Source organism: Garra rufa, chromosome 4 (genome assembly GCF_049309525.1).
Source record: "Garra rufa chromosome 4, GarRuf1.0, whole genome shotgun sequence".
Classification (NCBI taxonomy): Eukaryota; Metazoa; Chordata; class Actinopteri; order Cypriniformes; family Cyprinidae; genus Garra; species Garra rufa.
Genome location: NC_133364.1, coordinates 25,042,064 through 25,064,850, shown reverse-complemented (window position 1 = coordinate 25,064,850; position 22,787 = coordinate 25,042,064). Strand labels below are relative to the sequence as shown.

Sequence of the window (22,787 nt, the reverse complement as noted above, 5' to 3'; positions counted from 1 at the left end):
CGTGACAGGTACAGTATTTGTAGTAGAAACCATTAGAATTTCTGATTGTTTCTATTGTTTTTTTCAGCAGGGTCACTTGAGTTATGGTAATAAATAATAGACTGAAGTTATATTTAACCCAAAAAGATTTCTATAATGCACATTTGAGAGAGGAAGTAAATTAGCATAGCAGTGTGTGGCTCTATGCTATCTAGATTATGAAGCTGCTTTATCAGAATATCAAAGTGCAGCAAAAAGTCAGCATGTGTTTCAAGTACAACTGTGTAAAATAAATGTCCTTTTCTGTGGTTTTCTGAGTTTGGACTGTGGGCCCTCTATGAACTGTAATGAGATGGCAGTGGACATGAAACACACTGAAGGAGTGTGAAATACATTCAAACTGACCTTCTCTGTTTTCCTTTTGTTGCTGCCAATGTTTCTGTCAGCACATTTTGCTAGGCTGGCTCAAAGCCTCAAGTAAGGTGTTACACTACATTTACAAAGGTGCCAAATCCCCCTGCATTCTGGCAGGTTGTCTGGTACTCAGCTGAAAACCCGCCTGAGGGGCAAAACAGGAAAGAGACGCCCCCTACTCGCAACACAGCTTTGCTATTGATTCTTGGAGCAGTTCTGCTTCTGAACGCCTCTGCAGAAGACGTGGCACTCAGAAAACACGCTTATGTAGGAGGATACGTTTAAACGAAGGTGGCTTTGTCTGCTCTGAACAAATGAACTCCGGAAAGAGGTAAACATACAGATTTCTACCTGTATGTTTAATATTTATGACACCAGATGGCTTGATTTGAAGAGCTAGCATAGACACGTAAAAGCAAAAAGCCTTTCATTATGTGCAAATGATAAATCAAATGATTTTATGATGACAGAAATAGTGCTTTAATCTCATTAGAATTATTATTATACCACAATAAAATATTCCAAACAGATTACATGCTAGCTCAGGGCTCATGTTCTCAAATTGCAGGTGTTTGTCACTGATATTGTTCTCAATTTAAGAAACTTTCTAAATGGCAATACTGGCTAACAACACACTTCACACACTCGAACTGACAGTACAGCATTAAAATTCAATTCTTGACTCAATTCTTGTGATGCTAACAGTGTCTCATCCAAAACAAAAGGAGGATTTCTAAAATGGATCAGAGACGGTATTGAATTATTCATCTCACTCTGACGAAGAATTAAACTAATCTATCTGCCAGTGACACACGCAGTTTTCCGTGACAACGCTGACGGATGCCAAACAGCATGTGGCGATGACGGGTTAGCATGGGTCGCTAATAATAAATGAAATGCTCAGTTAATAGCAGCTTGATAGCTTCTGAGCGTGAACATGTTGTGAGATATGATTCATAGAAATAGAGTTGTGTTATTCCTTACTGTCCTGATACAAACGTCTTAAACCAGCCTAAGAAAGTTTGCTGGTTTTAGCTGACTGGCCTGTAAGCAGAAACAGTAAAGACAGTCATCTAAAGGTACATCCCTCGGATAAGCGAGGAAATCCTTTGGGTCTTTATGCTGTTGTGGGGCGTTAGGCTAGTCTTTAGCTGTCTAGCTGTGCTTATAATCTCCAGATGGTCTATTCTTCTGTATTTCTTCCAAAATAACTTAATGTTTAATCTCATTTTTGATTAAAATGGTTTCTTCTCCTCAGCTGCACAGCTAGGATCTTTTTTTCCGTCTGAGCTTGATCTGATCACAGGAAACTATCAGTGAATTCTGGGGAAGAATCACTGACTGTGGGCTTTTTACATTATTCAGCATTGCAGTGTACGGCAAACATAAAGGCCTCTGCTCTATATATTATTGGTGGATTTTCTGCAACGACTTATGAGCTCATGGAGAATCAATGTCAAGAGGTCAATGTCAGGCTGACTGATGCTGTTTCTTTTTCATGTAACAACCTGTCACAGCTGACATATGGCAGACTACCTTTTGTTGAACAGCTCAGGATTCTGGATCTTGGCCTCTGTGTCATAGACGAAGTGCTCTTGGGAGATGGTGACGCTGTTGTCAAGACTTTCATTCTTGCTAATAGTGACCACAGGATAGCCCATCTGCAAGGTCCAGCGATCCATAACTTGCGTGATGTTGATGTCCTTTCCCTCCCGATGCATGGCCTGTGACACAAAATATACACATCAATATACATTATACACACACAGATTGCCATGTTGTCATTTTTGTCATGCAAAACTAAAGGGAAATGTCACAAAATAAAATGTACTACTTACACTAAACCTGCACTAAACCTAACTAACAGTGTGGACAAGCTAACGTTAGATAAAAATCACAATTGCAACAACTGTACTAGGTGTGCCTCCGAGCAAGTTTACAATGCAAGAAAAGTGACACATATAGAGCTGGTTATGTGATACAAACGTGAAAGTGTATTAGTTTACAAATCATGCACTTTGGTAAAAGTGTATTAAGGTCATAAGGTCATATTGTGCAAGGAACTGCATTAAAATAAGTCTTTGTTATTTGATAATCCACCCCTGATCATAATTTGTGTGAAAAGCAATAAAAAAGCACTAGTGTCCATTTCAGCTGGAAACTGCTGAATTATATGTATAGGTATGTTTTTGAAGTTTTGCAAAAATGTAGGTAGACGTTTTTCCAATGAGCCTAGGGTGAAATAAAAACCCATTCAGGACTTTTAATTAAAAACTCTTAGTGGATAGAAAGGTGATTAAACTTTCACTGTTCTCTTTAACCGCATACGCCGAAACATCACAAGGCAATTTCCAGTTATCTAATCTCTCCATATAAGAGCAACGCTTGTAAAGGAGCAGAATTAGATTTATGAGTCTGATTTCTTCAGAGGAAGCTGCTCCTCCTATTTTCAAGAAGTAAAACATAAAATTGGATCTCACGGCTCATTAATGAGGAAAGCTCGTAATGTGACTGAGTTTTGTCCCTGAAGGAAATATACTGCCTACACAGTTCCTCCATATTCTTTGAAAATGCTACTATAAATGGCTCAGCACGGTGGACAACTGGCAGTTTGCTGTATGGATTGTTTTCAAAAGCTGTCTGTATGTATGAGGAATGTTTTCATGCAGCTTTATCTACATTTCAATGCTGTATCCATTTTAAAACAGTAGGTACAGTAGGTGACTGCAAAACACTGGAAACGCATTTAGAAACATGCAAAAGATTATTTAAAGGATTAGTTCACTCCCGAGTTAAAATTTCCTGATAATTCACTCACCCCCATGTCATCCAAGATGTTTATGTCTTTCTTTCTTCAGAAGATAATATATATTATAGAAGACTTCAATGGGGATCAGTGGACTTCAATGAGATCAATGAGTTAAAGCTCCAAATTTCAGTTTGAAAGCAGTTTCAAAGGGCTCCCAGCCGAGGAATAAGGGTCTTTTCTAGCAAAACGATTGGTCATTTTCTATACTTGTTAACCACAAATGCTCATTTCTACAATACGTGTCTATGACTTCATGCATTACGTAATCACGATGGAAAGGTCACGCGTTCAAAAAGGTAAAGTAGAACAAAAACTCAATTTTAAATAGGGATGCACCGAATCCAGGATTCGGATTCGGATTCGGCCGAATCCTGGGCTTTTTGATGGGGTTCGGTTTCGGCCGAACCTTAGATTTATTTTCCACCGAAACCGAACCCTAGACTTCCGCTACGACGTCACACGGCCGTTGATTACGTGAAGGTGTTTACATAGGACCCGTTCGAATGTAGTAGGCTGTAAGAATCTGAAAATGGAACTCATAAACAAAAAAAGTTTTGTTTGGCAGTACTTTCAACCAAAAGAAGGCGATTCAAGTCGAGCTTTATGTTCAATTTGCAATGCCAATTTGTCTCGTGGTGGCAAGGACCCTAAGCAGTACACAACATCGCCGATGTTAAAACATTTGCGTCTAAAACATCCAAAAGAATACGAGTTGTGCATGAAGGAATCTACAGACAGCAGCCAAAATACAGCAACTTCAGGTACGCCAGCAGGACAGTCACAGCTAAAAACGTGTGATTAAGGATGCGAGTAGGATTCGGTATTCGGTTTCGGATTCGGCCGAATCTTAAACAGTGGATTCGGTATTCGGCCGAATCCCAAAAATCTGGATTCGGTGCATCCCTAATTTTAAATCATCCGACATTGTTGTTTTACCTTTTTTTGTAAAGGGTGTTTGACTTTCTTTGCACATTCGCTTTGTAAACACTTCTGCCTAAGTCACTTGTTACTTTTGCAACATGTCTATGTAATGCTTAAAGTCGAGGTAGTCCAAGACGAGCATTTGTCGCTAAAAAGTATATAATTTTTTTCTTTCTTTTAGAAAGTGATGATAATTTTGCTAGATAAGAACCTTATTCCTCAGTTGGGATCGTGTAGAGCCCTTTGAAGCTGCATTGAAACTGCAATCTGGACTATCAACCCACTGATCCTCATTGAAATCCACTATATGGAGAAAAATCGACTGAAGAAAGAAAGACATGAACATCTTTGATAACACAGGGTTGAGTGAATTATCAGGAAATTTTAATTCTGGAGTGAACTATTCTTTTAAGCATAAACACAATAAACTGTTGTCCATAAATTACCCAGCCCAAAACAGGCCCACTAATGATTAATGGTAGAGGCTATAGTCTTTGGCATCCTTGTTAGCAATCATGCAAAATCAGTATTTTGATATTTAAACAAGGTGTGTAGACAGGCAGCTTGTTAGTTTTTGTATCAGTGTGAATGTCATTGGCTTCACAGATATTTTTCATCATTTCATTTCACCGCATTTTAACGAGGTTCAGCATTTCATGTTTACCAGGGTCAATCGGTAGTTTCTTTAAAAATTGGTTGTAAACCGGTGGAGATTTACAGTGTTTCTGCAGCAGCACCGAGTCAGTGTGTTGTGGAGACCCGTGGGAGTAGAAGGGGAGTGTGGTGGCAGAAACAAAAGTGCTCTGTCAGGCTCTCTTGCATTCTGCAAACATCAACCTGACTAGATCAGTCGAGCATGTGCACTTCCCTTCTCCAGTATGAATGGCACAGTCTTGCTTATAGCAGATGATTCTGACCATTATGAGTATTAAAATCCGAGACTAACCAGGCTTGCATGAGATGACTTGGTTGTAGAAAACACCAAATTATACCGGACGACTTCTCACAGCTGTCAATGACTCATGGTTTGTTTACCGTGTGAATACAGAAGAGGCTCTGCAGAGGCTGATGACGGCAGCCGATGTTCCTACATTGTGAATAATTTTCTATAGGATGGCTTTCAGAAAGCTACTGTACCTTTGGATATAATTAAAGGAAGTGAAGGCCGGTCCGGCGATGGGTCGTGAGCTTGACAAAGGGCTTTGTGGGCGCTAAGCACTGCCAGATTATTGCAGCAAATTGGATTTCATGAATAGCTAATGAACACAGCGCATATCAGTATTCATTAGATGATGGGCTGTCATGGACTGTTAATGTAGCTAAATTCGTCAGTGGCTCATAGACACGGCCACTGAGAGGATACAAGGATCCAGGTCCGTCCCTTTCACATAAATTCACCTTTAAATCCGCTCAGTTTTGAAAGGCAAAAATGAAGCGGCGCCCATCAGCCGGCATTTGGGAGAGTGATGTGAATGACAAAATGCTTCATACGACGCTGATAGCTGTTAAATGTCCTGCTGTTCCATTAAAAACTATAATAACTTTGAGATTACGCTTGAAAGTAATCTCATTAAAGTCATGACACTTTGTGAGATGAGCGAGAGAGGACTTGCTTTGAGCTGATGACTTGAAGCCAGTGCTTAACTTCCATGTGATTGTGGCTGTTGGCTATGACTGTTTACTTCACAGTCGCTAGAAGTTCCTCTCACTCTTACTTTAAGTGTCTTATGCCTTTTCATTTTCTGATGTGCCTCTTAAAAAGCTTAAATCATCCAGCCATTAGAAAATGTCCTAAGTTGCATTTGTTAGTTAAATGTGAGCTAGTCTTACTTGATACCTCCATCCATGATATTGTTCTTTTCTCATTTAATGTAGGAACTTTGTATTAGCATTGCAACATTTGTCGTTTCAGTATGAACTGAAGGAATTATGGGAAATGAAGTCCGCCATGTACAATATGGTTGCTAAACCCTCAATGGTACTACTAAAAGAGAGAAACTGAATCAGCGTATTACAGGAAAGATAACTGAGTGTTTCTGTCAGGAGGACGGCACTCATGTCAGACCTCATAAAAACTGTATTTTTGAGGCCCGAGTGAAGCATCTAAATAGGTCAACTTTCCTTCAGCAGAAGATCATTTTGGCTTTTTTCTTGGTTATTCTTGGCTACACCTGAGCTGAAGGGCAGATGCTCAAGTTTAATCTGAGAGACTCATCAGGCTTGTCAGCAATTATGTGACAATTCACTAATCGGGATCTGATAAGATTCAAGTAATTTATAAGTTAATTAAAATCAGCAGAATCAGCAGCATCAAGCCTTCATTATCAGTATCTGTGAGCATTTGCATTTAGCAGGTTACAGTGATCAGATTTCTGGATCAATATGTGACCTTTCCCTGTAGAAAACGTTTCCATTCTAAGTGTAAAAGCAAGACTATCAAATATAACCCAGCCTCCGTATCAAACTCTTTCCCATGTGGCATTTCCATAAAACCCTTATGCGTTGATGTGAGTGGGTGGTGTATTGGCATAAATTTGTGCACGGCTGATGATGTGCAGTTATATAATGGCCTCTGACCTATATGCAGCACGGGAATCTCTGAACACCTGCCTGCAGGAGATGCACTGGGTGAATTTAAGTAGGTTGAACACACACAATTTCACTTGCCGCCCAACACTCACTGACCCCAGCGCTGATTCCCGCTCATGGACCACAAGATGCGTCAAATCTCACCTCGGAAAATTTGTTCCACAAGTCATCTCTCGCCGCGTTCCCGTACATGTGCGTCATCAAGTAATCCTGCAAACAGACAGAGACAGAGATCAATATTGGAAGAGAAATAAATTGGACTTGGACGGGAACGGTGAACTTGGGAAACCAATAAGCCCAAACAATAACATTACTAATCCTCTCAATTCAAGCTGAACGTATGCAAATTAGCAGCAGATGTTTGGGTGTGATTGGCTGTCAGTTCAAGGAGGACCATAAGGAGGCCAATTAGAGGCTGATTATGTTGTTCGAGTCGATGCTGCATCAGCGTGTCACTGAATGAGTAACATACAAATCAGCAACATGATTTTACAGGCAATTCTTTCAAGATGGTCAAACTGTTCACATTAAAATAAACAGGCTGAGTTTTGAAATAAAACAGATTTATTAAATGAGTAAAACGCACATACAGTATACACCATACAAAGTATTTCCTATGTACCACTTATCTGCTATTACCATATTACATGCCCAAAACAGCATGGTAAATTTGGTAAACATACTTTTAAGTTAACATTTATTAATAAGGAACTAGTACTTATAAGTATGTCATTTTTATGTGAGTTTTGGGAAGAAAGGAAACACCTCACACTAACTCAATAAAGTGCATAATGAAAGTGACTCAACATCAAACAGGCAAATCTACATAGAAAACTAGATGTAATATCTGTATTGTCATGTATTATTGAAACGAAGACACCGCTGGGTATTCATTTCACTGCTAACAGACTTTATAATCTGTTAAACAGAGGCAGCGCTTGTGCCAAATGCTACATTATCAGTGTGTGTGTTCTGCCCTGCAGTGTCAGTTATACAGGTTGTGGGCGAAATAAAGAAGGAGTCTGATCCTGAAGAGCACATTTACATTCATCTGATAAGAACATCTGGTGGGAAGCTGTTTCTCGGCTATATACAAGATTCCTTGATAACTCTTGAGTGACCGTGAGCGATACACCCATCAACTGTAATCCGCTTCCTGTTGCTGGAGTCAAGAAAGCATGCTAAAAAAAAAAAAAAAAAAACACTGCTTGTGCTCTGCTACTTCTGTAGCATGTGACATACAATAGACTGGTTTCTAACTTCCTTTATACTGTGCTTAAAAAGTTGAACACAAATCTGAAGAACACAAATGTACTTTTCAATTCACCAAAAACATACAATAATCAGGTAATCTATATTAATATATTTAAACTCTTCTGAAGTCAAATACACCAAACATATCCGTTTTTTACAGTTTCAAACAATGATACCAGCACTCAACAGCATTACTGCAGACACACTGGCTCTTAAAGAGGGGACAATTTTAAAACGAAGGGAAGAATAACTAGAAAAAAATAAAAAAATTGGGAGATTTGAAATGTACGGAGCCCCTTACGTCACCTGTAGAAGAAAAATAATTAATCCGTGGGGACGGTTTTGCAATTCGTTCCCTCAGTTTATAAACCGTACTCACAAATTCTTAAACTGTTCCCTCATTTTAACAAGCCGTGCCCACGGATTAACAAACCGTACCCACGAATTTCCAATCCGTGCACTCAGATTTTGTAAACCGTACCCTCTGATTTTGAATCCGTACCCACAAATTCATAATCCGTGCACACGCTTTAGCAATCCGTTCCCACGGTTTGTAAACTGTACTCACGGATTTGTGGCCCCGCCCCCAAATTCAACCAGGCCACCTGTTTAGGTGCGGGAGGCATTGTATTGCATTTATTAAACATTATTTCTCATAGTAGGCTATATGAGACTATGCAACACTGACAAAACAGAGTTTTTAGCGTTTATTTTATATTAATCACCAATAAATTAGCTGCTAAAACACCACACCTGTGTTTTATCCCATTGGTTATTAATGTAAAATAAACGCTAAAATGAAGACTGTTTTGTAAGTGCGGATCATGGTACTTTAACACACCAAAATAATATGGTAAAGAGCGCAGTTGAAATGGCTTTGCTATTTCATAATATTTTATCAGAATATGAAATTGCCTGAATTTTCTAAAAACCAATAGAGTTTGGAGAGGGGATGGTAAAAAGCAATACAAAACAAATAATGTACAGGTTATGTTGTCATTACTTTGCTCTCAAACTAAATGCAATGTAATATATTACATATTTAATAATTACATTAACAGTGAAGCATGCATCTAACTCTGGGTGAAAAGCTTATCATAAAATCGCCAAAATGAGTCTACATGTTAAGAATGAATAGTACACAAACACATTTGTGCACTCATTTATTTAGCCTATAAATAAAAATAATAATAATAATAATAAAATAATAATAATAAAAATAATAATTACTGTTTTAAGTATTATGATGTAAACAGCTTATACTACTGTTTCAGCTATTAAAATAGTTCAGTTTTGCATCTAATGACAAAGTGATTGTATTTCGTTTCGTTTTTTATTAAGTTAATTTAGAAAAACGTTTGGAGCATTTTTTGTTCGTTCAATATAAGTTTTCAATTTTTTTAAGTAACGACCAAGCAGCCATTTCCTATTTAGACGCGCCTTTAGAGGGAATTTAATCTTTACAGACTACATAATGAAAGAGTTTCTGTTTTCGAGTTGTTTTATTATTTCATTAAGTAATAATTTAAAGCATTCTATATATACACACCTGTAATTGTCTGTGAGGTATGTATTCGCTGAGAAACGCTCCTGTTGAGATGACAGAAAGGGCATTATGATTGTTTTTTGTTTTGTTGATATTGTGATAGTAAAAGTAGTAAAAGTAGACCCTTTACAGTTCCGAATGATGGATTACTTTGACCTAAAATGACGAAATATTTTAAATTGTATCCACTGCAAAAATGCAAGTGATTGCGCTGGCGCCTTAATGTCCTGCAAAGCGGCTTAGCTTCCACTCTCCGCACCAACGATTGCATATGTGCCTAATAACGCACATTTATATTATTTTAACGATGAAATTACATTGTTTTATACTTTAACTTTTTTAAGACTATATCTATGTTTATTTTAGGCAAGTCGTGATTATCTGATAAGTCAAAATTGATCAAACACGATCAACTCACTGTCTGCCACTGGTCGCCTGATCCTTACTTTAAAAATTAAAAACTTATATTTAAGGAACAAAAAATGCTCCAAACCTTTTTTCTAAATTAACTTAATAAAAAAAAAATGAAACGGAATATAGTCACTTTGCCATTACATACAAAACAGAACTATTTTAATAGCTCTGTGACAGTAAATAATACTGATAATAGTCATTATTATAATTATTATTTTAATTTGTAGACTAAATAAATGAGTGCACTTAAGACAGTAAACTGTTTATCACAATGCATGCTTTATTTTATAATAACCTTTTACAGTTTTGGAAATGTGTTTGTGTATTCATCATTAACATGTAGACTCATTTTGGCGATTTGTGATAAGCTTTTCACCCAGAGTTAGATGCATGCTGCACTATTAATGTTATTATTAAATAAGGCCTATTATTACATTGCATTTAGTTTGAGAGCAAAGGAATGACAACATAACCTGTACATTATTTGTTTTGTATTGCTTTTAACCTTTTTTTTTTTAATTCAGGCAATTTTATATTTTGAAAAATATTATTAAATAAAGCAAAGCCGCGGATTATGAATTTGTGGGTACGGATTCAAAATCCGAGGGTACGCTTTACAAAATCTGAGCGCACGGATTGGAAATTCGTGGGTACGGTTTGTTAATCCGTGGGCACGACTTGTTAAACCGAGGGAACAGTTTAAGAATTCGTGAGTACGGTTTATAAACTGAGGGAACGAATTGCAAAACCGTCCCCACGGATTAATTATTTTTCTTCTACAGGTGACGTAAGGGGCTCCGTAGTAATGACATGAGTGTGAGCAGGGCATGGCAGGGTTTTCATTTTAGGATGAACTATTCCTTTAATAAGGCAATTATTTCAGCCTTTGCTTCATGAATCGAATCAAAACGGGCACTTGTTGAAACGTGAACAGACGTCATGCTGAGAGGTCTGAGCAAATTGCACTGGGATCCTGACAGCGTGACCCAGTCCAGCTGGCCTCCATCTCTCTACATGCTCTGCTGAGCTCTCTGAGATTCTGGGATTTAAGTCTGGAACAGAACCAGATTCGTGTTACCATCCTGATGAATCTGTTTTAAAACAGAGCAATTCGTCTTTCTCTCTTTCTCTCTCCTCCAACAGCAGAGTTATTGCCCTGAAGCGAAGTGACCATGTGGTCCAATCTCGCCTCTGATAGGGCCGTCACAGTGTGTTGTCATTATTTTGACACTGATGTGTTCTGCTGACTGCCACAGCAAGGCAGTCAGGGAGGAGTAAAAATAACTCTAGATGCCATATCAGTCAGTCAGATAAAAAAAGGGTGATTTTATATACAGTTGAAGTCAAAAGTTAACATACACCTTGCAGAATCTGCAAAATGTTAATTATTTTAACAAAATAAAAGAGATTATACAAATGCATGTTATTTTTTATTTAGTACTGACCTGAATAAGATATTTTACACAAAATACATTTACATATAGTCCACAAGAGAAAATAAAAGTTCAATTTATAAAAAATACCCCGTTTAAAAGTTTACATGCACTTGATTCTTAATACTGTGTTCTTACCTGAATGATCCACAGCTGTGTATTTTTTTTAGCGATAGTTGTTCATGAGTTCATGGCAACTGAGGGACTCAAATGCAACTATTACAGAAGGTTCAAAAGTTCACCGATGCTTCAGAAGAAAACATTGTGCATTAAGTGCCAGGGATTGAAAACTTGTTGATTTTGAAGATCAGAGTAAATTTAACTTATTTTGTCTCTGGGAAACATGTAAGTAGCGTCTAAAGGGCAGTACTAAATAAAAAAAAAAATATATATATATATATATATATATATATATATTTAGGCAAAATAAAAAGAAAATTTACATATCTTCATTCTGTTCAAAAGTTTTCACCCTCCAGCTCTTAATGCATTGTGTTTCCTTTTTAAGCATCAGTGAGCGTTTTAAACTTCTGTATTATATGCTCAGTTGTCCTCAAATCTTATAGTCATTGTTGGAAAGGGTTCAAATGCACAGAAATGCTAAAAAACCAAAGAGTTTGTGGGACCTGAAGGATTCAGCAAGCAGTTTAACTGTTCAGGACAAACAAGGGACTCATGAACAACTACCATGTCAAAAAAAAAAAAAAAAACAGCTGTAAATCACTCAGGTAACAACACTGTATTAAGTATCAAGTGTATGTAAACTTTTGAACAAGGTCAATTTTATAAATTATACTATTATTTTCTTTTGTGGACTATATGTATAAAATTATGTGAAATATCTTATTCAGGTCAGTACTAAATAAAAACACAAAACATGCATTTTGTATGATCCCTTTTATTTTGGCTAAATAATTCACATTTTGCAGATTCTGCAAGGTCTATGTTAATTTTGACTTCAACTGGGTGAAATGGAAATAAAGTAAAAGATTTCCCAAGTTGTGTAACCATTCTGAAATTATTAAAACTACTAAAAACTAAATAAATATATAAATAAATAGCAACTAGGCTGAAATCTTTTGGAAAAACCTTACTATGAAATTTGGAATAATGTATTTGTGTTGTTATAAATACATGACACTGATTAGTCAATTACTGCATTCTGTGGTTGTAAAAGGACATTTAATTCTATATTTGACCACTGTCCTTTCAATCCGGTCTCATTCAGTAGGTAGAAATTGCCTGCTGAATGTGATTGTTGCAGTATTAAATACCTCGTCTGCACATTTGCATAGATTTGCATAGTAGCGAGGGACCACTCAGAGCCATTTTATGTTGGTGTTGACATTTTCCAGTCTGCCTGGCCTAAAAGTGTGTATTTTAATGACTGTGTTTCTACCACCACTGTTTAGTGACCAAAAACTCTTACGGAGAGACAGGAAACAGTGAATCCTAACAGATGTCTACTGTTTACTTATATGTTATTTAGTTTTATTTGAGTATCACGTCACAAAATATACAGTATATCACACGTTTTAAATAATTAAATAAATACAAAGACTCACTTCATAACTCAACAGATTCCAGTGGGATGGTTGTGGGTGTAATTAATTTACTCTAATTAGTAATGGCTAGTTACTCCTCTGACACTCTCCAGCACAGAATAATATCCTGAACGTTCCTTCATCAGATATTATAACCACATTCGGTTTTGGTTTCTGATTCTGCAAGGCCAAATTACCTACAAAGGGAGACTAAAGATTGATCGCTTTCGATATGTAAATCCCCCGGAGCTAAAACACGAGTTTTCAGCAGGAACCTTCACCACAACAGTCAAAGCAGATCATAAATAATTCATTACTCATCCAACTAAATGAGTTCCCTCAAAAGTAATACAAGTAGAAATATGTCTACAATTTTCTTGCATATGAAAGTAATTTTGAGGCAATAGAGGTAGATTGTTTGGTGAGGTGCTGTGTTTACCTATTCTCCCCATCAATCACACAGAGACAGACAGAAATACTGAAAGTTCCCATAAGAGAGAGACAGAAAACAGTAATAATGAGGCCGAACAGCCGAGCCAGAGGGGCTGCTGGGAGAAGAAGAGGAAGATGGGAAAATGGATCTTCTCTGTTTTCCAGAATGCCGGGAAATTGAATCGAGGAGTATCTGGCTATTTCATCTGTGTTCAAAACAAATTATTAGCCCACAACATCCGCGGGGAATCTCACGGATTGCCATTCTTCAAGTCAGGAACCTGCTGAGAGCTGACAAACATGACTATGAAGCACCGAATCCAGGGAAGGAGCTTCCTGCGGTTCCAAATCACATCCGAGGGATGAAGATGGACTATAACACACTGAAGTTTATTTCTCCAGGGCTGAAGCACTTGTCCTCTGCTATTCATAGGTCAAGCATTTCACATTCCCAGCCGGAATGAATATTTTCTACATCCCATAATATGATCCATCCGAAAGTGGTGTTAAAAGCAATGGGCAGTGTGTGTAAATGAGACGGGAACGCTTCATCACTCCAGCCAGCTGTACGAGCCCTAAAACCCATTCAGACTTCATTTATGACTCCCTCTATTCTTTTATAAGAGACATTCATCCGCCTGCATCAGCAGCCCATCCAACATTTACCAATGAGGACGCCCTCATCCTCACAGAATAAGAGAGAGAGGGATGGTTAATGGTGATCTGGACGAGACTACAGCCAGTCTGCTGTTTCTCAACTGTTCAGCATTCACGAATGTCTGCTGCTTCAATTATGCAGAGACACGAGGAGGAGAAGAGATGCCACACAAAGCAAAAGACAGACACTGAGAGAATGAAATTAGCTTCAGTGAACAGACACAGACAGACAACAGATGAAAGAGGAGAGCCAGATCCCTGGCAGATGTGTAATGGTGTGTTTCTCCTCTTAAATACTCAGACTTTTAGATCTAGAGCAGTTTAGGAGCTCATAAGACACTATATTAAGATATTACTTTCCAGATATTCCTCCACCATGTCTTGATTTATTGATCAACTAAGATTCAGACAGAGTTCATTAGCACGCTTCCTTGCTGTTGCATTAAAAAAAGAAGAAGTTGATGTTGCTAATAATATCACAGGTTTACTACAGTATATATTGCACAAAACCAAACCCACTAATTACAGTTACAGCCAGTTAAAGATAAATGTACACATATATGTGCATTAGACACATCAGTCTACAGGTCCTACATGTATTTGTACCATGATATAAAGCTTGTATGCAGATGTTACATCTGTAAATGAATTGTGAACCTGTAAACCTGATTGTGCTTCCAGCCACTAAAAACAACATTAAACCACAACAACAAAAATAACCCAGAAAACAACTCTAAAACTGTCAGTCTTTTGACAGCATCTCAGGCGTAAAGAAATAAAACGAGAACTTACGGATGTTTTGAAAAGTGATTAATGTGGATGTAAAAGGTGAGGAATTCGTACATGAATCTTACACCTCTGAAACTGTGTGAACTCACTTCAGGAGGGATTTGTACCTTTAACTCATTTACATTTGTTCATTTACAGATTGACTCTCACTGGATTCAAACCTGCAGCCTGTTTGTTCACGGCCCAGATCCTTTCACCACATTACAGGATGTAGTTTCATGTAGCAGCCATATGGTGTCCACAAAACCATTAATACTCTCTAATAACACATCAAGAGATCTGCTGTTCACTCCAGAGGAGGTCTGACTGCTAGACGGACACAGGAAGAGATTCAGAGAACTTAAAAACACTTCAGCTGGAGCAGACGACCTTGCATATAAACAAACAGCAAATTAAAGGCCTCAAGCTGATACTCCAGCTGTGAACGCTCACCTGCTGATATCAACACGTCTACATTATATCAAACATTGAGTTTCTATAAACCAGTTTAACACAGAGCATGTTTAATTACTTGTCTGATTGTGCCGCTTTCACCTCAAGTGTGATGGCTGCACATGACATGACAACAAGCTGTTGTAGCTCTAAAGATAAGAAACACATGTAAACCGACACGGCTGCATAATCTCCCAAACACTTGTAGCAAAAACATACGAGACACTCCGAACAACCTGAGGGGATTTGAGAACATGAACATTCACTAAGATATTCAAGTGTTAAATGGTGAGATTAATTTGCAACACATTCAGCTTTTCTGAATATTCACAGGATTTAACAAGGATTTGAACAAATTTAGAAGTATTTTAGATATTACCCCACAATCCTGTTAAAGCTGCATTTATGCAGAATGTATAATTCATACATAGAGTCTTTTAAACATATCCATAACACATTAGGAGTACAACGTACAAACGTGTGACCACTAAAAAGAGAAGATGAAAGAAAACTATTGACTTACATTGAGGCCTCTCTGGAATAGCGGCTGTCCCATGACGTTCGCCAGCATACGGATCAGAGCGGCTCCCTACAGACACAACAGAAAAACACATTCAGTAAAAGCTTCTCATTTACACCTGCTCTACATACAGTTTATTTGCTAAATATGCATAGTATGAAAATACAGTAATCCACTTACAATGGAAGTCAATGTGGCATTACATTCTATAGGGTTTAAAAGCAACAATGTGAAGCTTATGTTTTTATTAAAGCTCTTATATTATTTTGTCTGGACATAAATGTGTGTCTTCTTCTTCTAGCAGGTCTTCCTTTTCAAGTATTCAAGGTTCGTCTAAACAAAGGACTCTATGACACTCATCCTGCTGTTTTCTGCAGTTTCATAAATTTGTATCTTTTTGACTTTGACTGACTTTGAGATGCTCATTTGACAGCATCTATTTCCCATCTCTCCACATCCCTTCCTCCACACACAGTCTATGTGATGAGTGTCACTTCCTGTTAGCGCTGAGGACTCATGGGATGTGTTGTGGGATATCACAGTCCTCAGAGTGTGAGGAGGAAGTGATGAGGGACGACTGGGTGTCAGGATCACTGCATTGTGACTGACAGAGTTCATAACACCACAGAGCCTGTAGGAAATCAGTGGGAGGGGCTTGAGGAGAAGCAAGAGCCAATTAGAATCCCGCTTTGCTCTAATTGACAGCTGGAAAGAGAGTTGAAGCAGAAACTCAAATCTTCAATGGATGGAAGATTTTATCTCTGTTAGAGGACAATGATTTTTCCTTACTGCTCTTTGTGCCTTTAATGGCTTTCAGATGTTCAGAATGAGAGGATATATTTGGTAGCTAGAGTTATTTAAAGTGTGTTCCAGAGAGAAAGAGGTAATTAGATGTCGTCTGGTCTGAGATGAAATGTTTATTGTTCCACTAAAGTCCCCAGAGGACACAAAACCTCACAATCTCTCAGCGTAAAGTTCTGTCCGCAACTTACTAAAAAACAAGCTTTTAATTAAACTGTTTTTCTTGTGTATGTGAGGAGGCTTAAAACAACGCGACTCCATTTACAATTCACAAAGATAACTGAGACGATTTTAGCTGAGGGAAAAATAACGAGCAAACTGAGGTGTTTACTGGACTTAAAAGATTAAATTTAGCGGTGAAGTCCTGAAATAAATAAATGACTGATTTACAGCCGCAATACAGCTGTTTTACTGTCATGATCGGGGCTGTGGATTTTCCCTCAGCCACATGAGGTCGCTGTTCTGACACTGCACTCCCTTGATTGTTTCACCTGTCTTTGTCATTAGCACTGATCACCCACATCTGTTCACAATTATCATCTGGACTATAAGGGATCCCACTACTCACTCCGCATTCATGTCTGCATTGTCTTGTGTCTTTTATGTACTTTTGTGTTCCTGATTCCCTGGCTTTTGATTGTGTTCTAGATCTTGTTTATTTTGTGTTCTAGTTATTAGTTTGTGCTGTGTTGGCCTTTTTGTTTGTTTAGTTTGTTTTCTTATTAAAAACCCCTTTACCTGCATTTGGACCCAGACCTCCTTTGTTGAAACGTGACATTTACAAAACCATTGTTTCTGTTCTTCTGGCTTTTTGTAGAAAATAGAACTGAATGCAGAATCGCAATAAACTTTATTTCTGTTCAGTGTTGAGTATAAACCAGTTCAATCATCTCAGCTCAATAGTAAAGGTTTATAATCATTTCCATCATGCAGCTCAAGTCTGTAGAAGCTGATGAGATTCTTTTACCTTCTTATACGCAATCCAGTCAAACACTCTGTCGATGTCTGTGGCCTCAAACACTTCCTGAGAGATCGGATGAGAACTAGCCAAACCGTCCAGTAACATCACCTCATGAAGAACATCAGTCAGAAACCTCTGTTTCTCCTGTGGATGACAGACAGGCAGAGACTTTATTTAGACTTTACAGTATCAAACATAAAAGTGTCACATAAAACCCTCTGTTTTATTTCCATAAGTAAAAATAACTTTGAGCTGCTCTATAAATGAAATTAGAAATGGAAAAATCCAGCTCATATTTCTCACATCTAAAGCCTTTTTATCTGCAGCAGCTTCCCACAATCGACTGATATCATGAACATTCACTGCCGACATACAAGAGCCAACACGACTTACTCCTGAGTGAAACACTGCTGCTACATGAGCTACAACACACTTAGTTTGTACAGGTGCATCTCAATAAATTAGAATGTTATGGGAAAGTTCATTAATTTCAGTAATTCAACTCAAACTGTGAAACTCATGTATTAAATAAATTCAGTGCACACAGACTGAAGTAGTTTAAGTCTTTGGTTCTTTAAATTCTGGTGATTTTGGCTCACATTTAACAAAAAGCCACCAATTAATCTCAACAAATTAAAACACAGTGACATGCCAATCAGCTAATCAACTCAAAACACCTGCAAAGGTTTCCTGAGCCTTCAAAATGGTCTCTAAGTTTGGTTCGCTAGGGTACACAATCATGGGGAAGACTGCTGATCTGACAGTTGTCCAAAAGACAATCATTGACACCCTTCACAAGGAGGGTAAGCCACAAACATCCATTGCCAAAGAAGCTGGCCGTTCACAGAGTGCGGTATTCAAGCATGTTAACAGAAAGTTGAGTGAAAGGAAAAAGTGTGGAAGAAAAAAATGTACAACCAAACGAGAGAATCGCAGCCTTGAGAGGTATGTCAAGCAAAATCGATTCAAGAATTTGGGTGAACTTCACAAGGAATGGACAGAGGCTGGGTTCAAGGCATCAAAGCCACCACACAGAAGACATGTCAAGGAATTTGGCTACAGTTGTCATATTCCTCTTGTTAAGCCACTCTTGTTAAGCTACTCTAACCTGGGCTAAGGAGAATGAGAAATGGACAGTTGCCCAGTGGTCCAAAGTCCTTTTTTCAAATGAGAGCAAGTTTTGTATTTCATTTGGAAACCAAGGTCCTAGAATCTGGAGAATAGCTTGAAGTCCAGTGTTAAGTTTCCACAGTCTGTGATAATTTGGGGTGCAATGTCATCTGCTGGTGTTGGTCCACTGTGTTTTTTGACAACCAAAGTCACTGCACCTGTTTACCAAGAAATTTTAGAGCATTTCATGCTTTCTTCTGCTGACCAGCTTTTTAAAGATGCTGATTTCATTTTCCAGCAGGATTTGGCACCAGCCCACACTGCCAAAAGCACCAAAAGTTGGTTAAATGACCATGGTGTTGGTGCTCTTGACTGGCCAGCAGAGTCACCAGACCTGAACCCCATAGAGAATCTATTGGGTATCATTAAGAGGAAAATGAGAAACAAGAGAACAAAAAATGCAGATGAGCTGAAGGTCACTGTCAAAGAAACCTGGGCTTCCATACCACCTCAGCAGTGCCACAGACTGATCACCTTCATGCCACACCGAATTGAGGCAGTCATTAAAGCAAAAGGAGCCCCTAACAAGTATTGAGTACATATACAGTAAATGAACATACTTTCCAAAAGGCCAACAATTCACTAAAGATGTTTTTTTTTTTTTATTGGTCTTATGAAGTATTCTAATTTGTTGAGATAGTGAATTGGTGGGCTTTTGTTAAAAGTGAGCTAAATCATCACAATTAAAAGAACCAAAGAATTAAATTACTTCAGTCTGTGTGCATTGAATTTATTTAATACATGAGTTTCACAATTTGAGTTGAATTACAGAAATAAATGAACTGTGGATCATTTATTTACACAATCTCAAATACAGTCAGTCGTTCTGAAGCACATGAGGAAGATGTTACTCTGAACTGATTTTTAACTCTTTAAAAATAATGTAATACCACAAACTATTATACAGCTCAGTATAATCTTCTTCTGCAATGGCACTGTTTTCCTGTTTCTCATTTGAAAGTGGCGGTTTGCCAGTTACCGGTACATGAAAATGGATGAAATATGAAATCACATGAATTATATATGAACGCATTACACTGCAGGTTCACATCTAGAACATCTTCATAATGGGCTCTCTGGCAAAATCTCTGCACTGACTGACTAAATCAAAATGACACTAAGATTTTATTATTTTATTATTTTCACATCTATGTATTTATGAATAGCGTGTGACCATCAGCTGCTATAAACACATCTGGGCTTGGTACTCTGAATGTTTTATTGCACCTTTATTACATCTCCATCATTATGAATAATTCTTGGCCATTAAAGCTTTTGGCAGCTTGATTAAGAATCCTGTTGAAGACATTAATTCAAAAGAGAGCAGGATATTTTAATCAAGGGATTTGAGCTCAAACAAACAATATACAGAAATGAATCAAGAAATGTTCATCAAATCATACTATTCTAGTAAACCCTGGCTACGTCAAGTGTTGAAAATTAACAGGGGCTTGGGGGGGAAAATCCACCAAAGTGAACAAAAACACACAACACATATATATTTAATAAAAGTAATTATGAAAATCTCCCTTGCAAAGGTAAAAAAAATGTCCCTGGAAATAAATTCATGAGGATAAAACTTCCATCTCATATTCTGAAATTCTGCTAAAAGCAGATTAATAAGATTATGTGAGAGAAAAAAGATCATACAAGGTCATACAAATCAATACAGAGAATATTAACAGGAATCTAAGTGCTTTTCACAATATTTGTAGATCAAAGTGTCTGCTGGATGGCTTTGACATTATTTATTTATATACTTTATACATAATTTCTTTTTAGAAAGCTAATGAAGGGTAAAATTTCCTTCAATACAATTACATCCGAGGTACAATTACCTTATATTCGTGAAATGTACTGTAAAAAAACACATCTGCTTAATGGACTGCTGCAATAATGTATCCCTCATATTTAACTTCAGAGAGAAGATCCTGGAGAAAGCAGAGACTTCTTGAAATCAGTGTCCTAATTTCTCAAGCTATTTATATCATCGCTTAAGTTGTCTTCTAGAAGATAACACTGTGTGACAGCTGACTTAGTATCTGTCTTATTTTCTGAAGGGCAGTTTCTATATTATCCAGACTAGTATAAGCCTCAAAGGTTAATATGCATATATACATGGAATCAATAGCAAATGAGGCCTCTATGTAAATGTACAACATTTTGGTGAATGTGAATACAGAGAAACAGAGAGAGAGAGAGAGAAAGAGAACAGCTGGTGATGTAGAGCTGGTTTGATGCGAGTCACGTAATGTGCTCTATAAAATGAGTGCAATGAGAAGAGCTTCCATCTGGCCCATATGTGCTCTCAACAAGGTGTTTACGTCCAATGATACTTCATTTAGACCCTGCTTATTAACGTCTCAACATCATCACCTGCAGTAGATGCACCTGAAGTTTCACACTGATCAACCTGTAGAGACCACAGTGATGCCTGGCATCCTGGAGCAATGCCTTATGGATAACCAAGCCTCTCTGAAAGCATCTCTAGCATTATGAATGTGAGAAAGTGGAGGAAAACTAACAGTCCAGTAGTTTTGAGCAGGTGAAGGAACTTATAGGCCATTTTAATGACCTATTACAGCTCCACGTCAAATCCATTCCCAACATATTTCTCTGCACATTTCAGTTCTGGTTTAGACTGCTTCCTCTTGAAACATGCAATTTGATCCATATTTTGGTAGGGAAATGCTTACAGTCATCCTATCAGCGTACTGAAGTGTTTCCATCAAAACCCAATTGCTCCCTGAAATGGCATTCCCTAAATGGTCTCTCTGCTTGGCTGATGCTCCATAACCAAGGTGGCTTGGAGCAGAGAGGTATGAAATACTGGGACAGACGGATGGGAAGGTCATTATGTGAATGTGAATGAGAATGTGAATCTATGAGCTGAAAGCACAGATATATTAAACAACGGTGCTATGTTTACATTTAAACAATTATGTAAAAACTATTTAAAATAGTAAGCTTAGCTTAGAAAAAAAAGACTAGCTTTATAAGGCCTTATACTGCCCTTTGTTTGGTCTGTCATGACCAACAACCTTCAATATTCTTCACACTAGCTCATAATATAATTGCACACAGTCAGAGAATCATAATGAGCAGAAGATCCAAACAGATTTAATCAGCACGGCTTCTAATTCAAAGTCGCATAAACAGAAAAACTAGGTTGTGTTTTGTTGTGCTGATGACCTACGTACTTATTTCATTTTACGAGTGAAGCCTCAAGTGCGTCACAATAGCTGCATTACAGGCCACTAATGCTGGTCTGGAATAGCATTATGCTAATTGCTAACACCATTACGCTCAAACAAAAGCAGCAGGGAAAACTTTGTCCTTGAATTATTTTTTCATCAGGTTGTTTTTTCTTTAACAAGCCTGAAAGTGAATTGTATTGTATTAAAGGGGTCATCGGATGCCCATTTTCCACAAGTTGATATGATTCTTTACGGTCTGAATGGGAAGATGCTTTGAATATACTTTGGTTAAAATTTCTCAATGGTAGTGTAAAAAACACTTTTTTTACCCTTTTAGAGTGAGCTATTCTGTTGCACGTTCCTTTAAATGCTAATGAGCTCTGCTAGCCCCACCCCTCTCTGCTGTTGGATGATGAGCAGTAATGTTTACTTTAGCCACGTTTAGCCGCGTTTTGCCACGTTTAGCGGCAAAACTTGCTAACGAGCACAGTTCTGCTGTGGGTGAAGCTGCATCACGAATGATTTGCACAAACATAGACACATATGTAGATCGGGATCGGCGCTTTCCCTTCAAGCTTCAGTGGCTCAGATGTCGGGAGTAAATGACAAATGCCATGTTCATTATTACATCCAACAACAGAACACCTCAATCGCTCAATTGGAGACATGTCTTCCCCTGCACCTAAATCAATACAATGGCGATCGTATTTGGACAGTTTCAGCTCAGTGAGAGCGGGTCTAAGGTAAGGCGCTCATGTCAATCAACTATCATGGGAGCGGCCTCTGTCTGTGTGCCGTCACACCGACAAGATGCTGAGAATGACTTGATTTTAAAAAGGGGATATTACTTTTAAAGATTAAAAAAATACCACTGGGTGGATTTTTGTCATTGTAGGGTGGTTGTGTACACAAACTGCCAACACAC

The 22,787-nt window shown here is 37.9% G+C and overlaps 1 protein-coding gene across 1 annotated transcript in view; it reads right to left on the bottom strand.

The window, feature by feature from the left end:
- Window positions 1-22,787, bottom strand: part of trhde.1 (thyrotropin releasing hormone degrading enzyme, tandem duplicate 1) — a 132,420-nt gene that overhangs the window by 38,140 nt on the left and 71,493 nt on the right. Inside the window, exons 6-9 of the mRNA XM_073838893.1 lie at window positions 17,502-17,639; window positions 15,737-15,802; window positions 6,857-6,922; window positions 1,930-2,117 (exon numbers count right to left, since the gene is read on the bottom strand). Coding sequence (XP_073694994.1) covers window positions 1,930-2,117; window positions 6,857-6,922; window positions 15,737-15,802; window positions 17,502-17,639 — 458 coding nt within the window. The remainder of the gene's footprint in view (window positions 1-1,929; window positions 2,118-6,856; window positions 6,923-15,736; window positions 15,803-17,501; window positions 17,640-22,787) is intronic.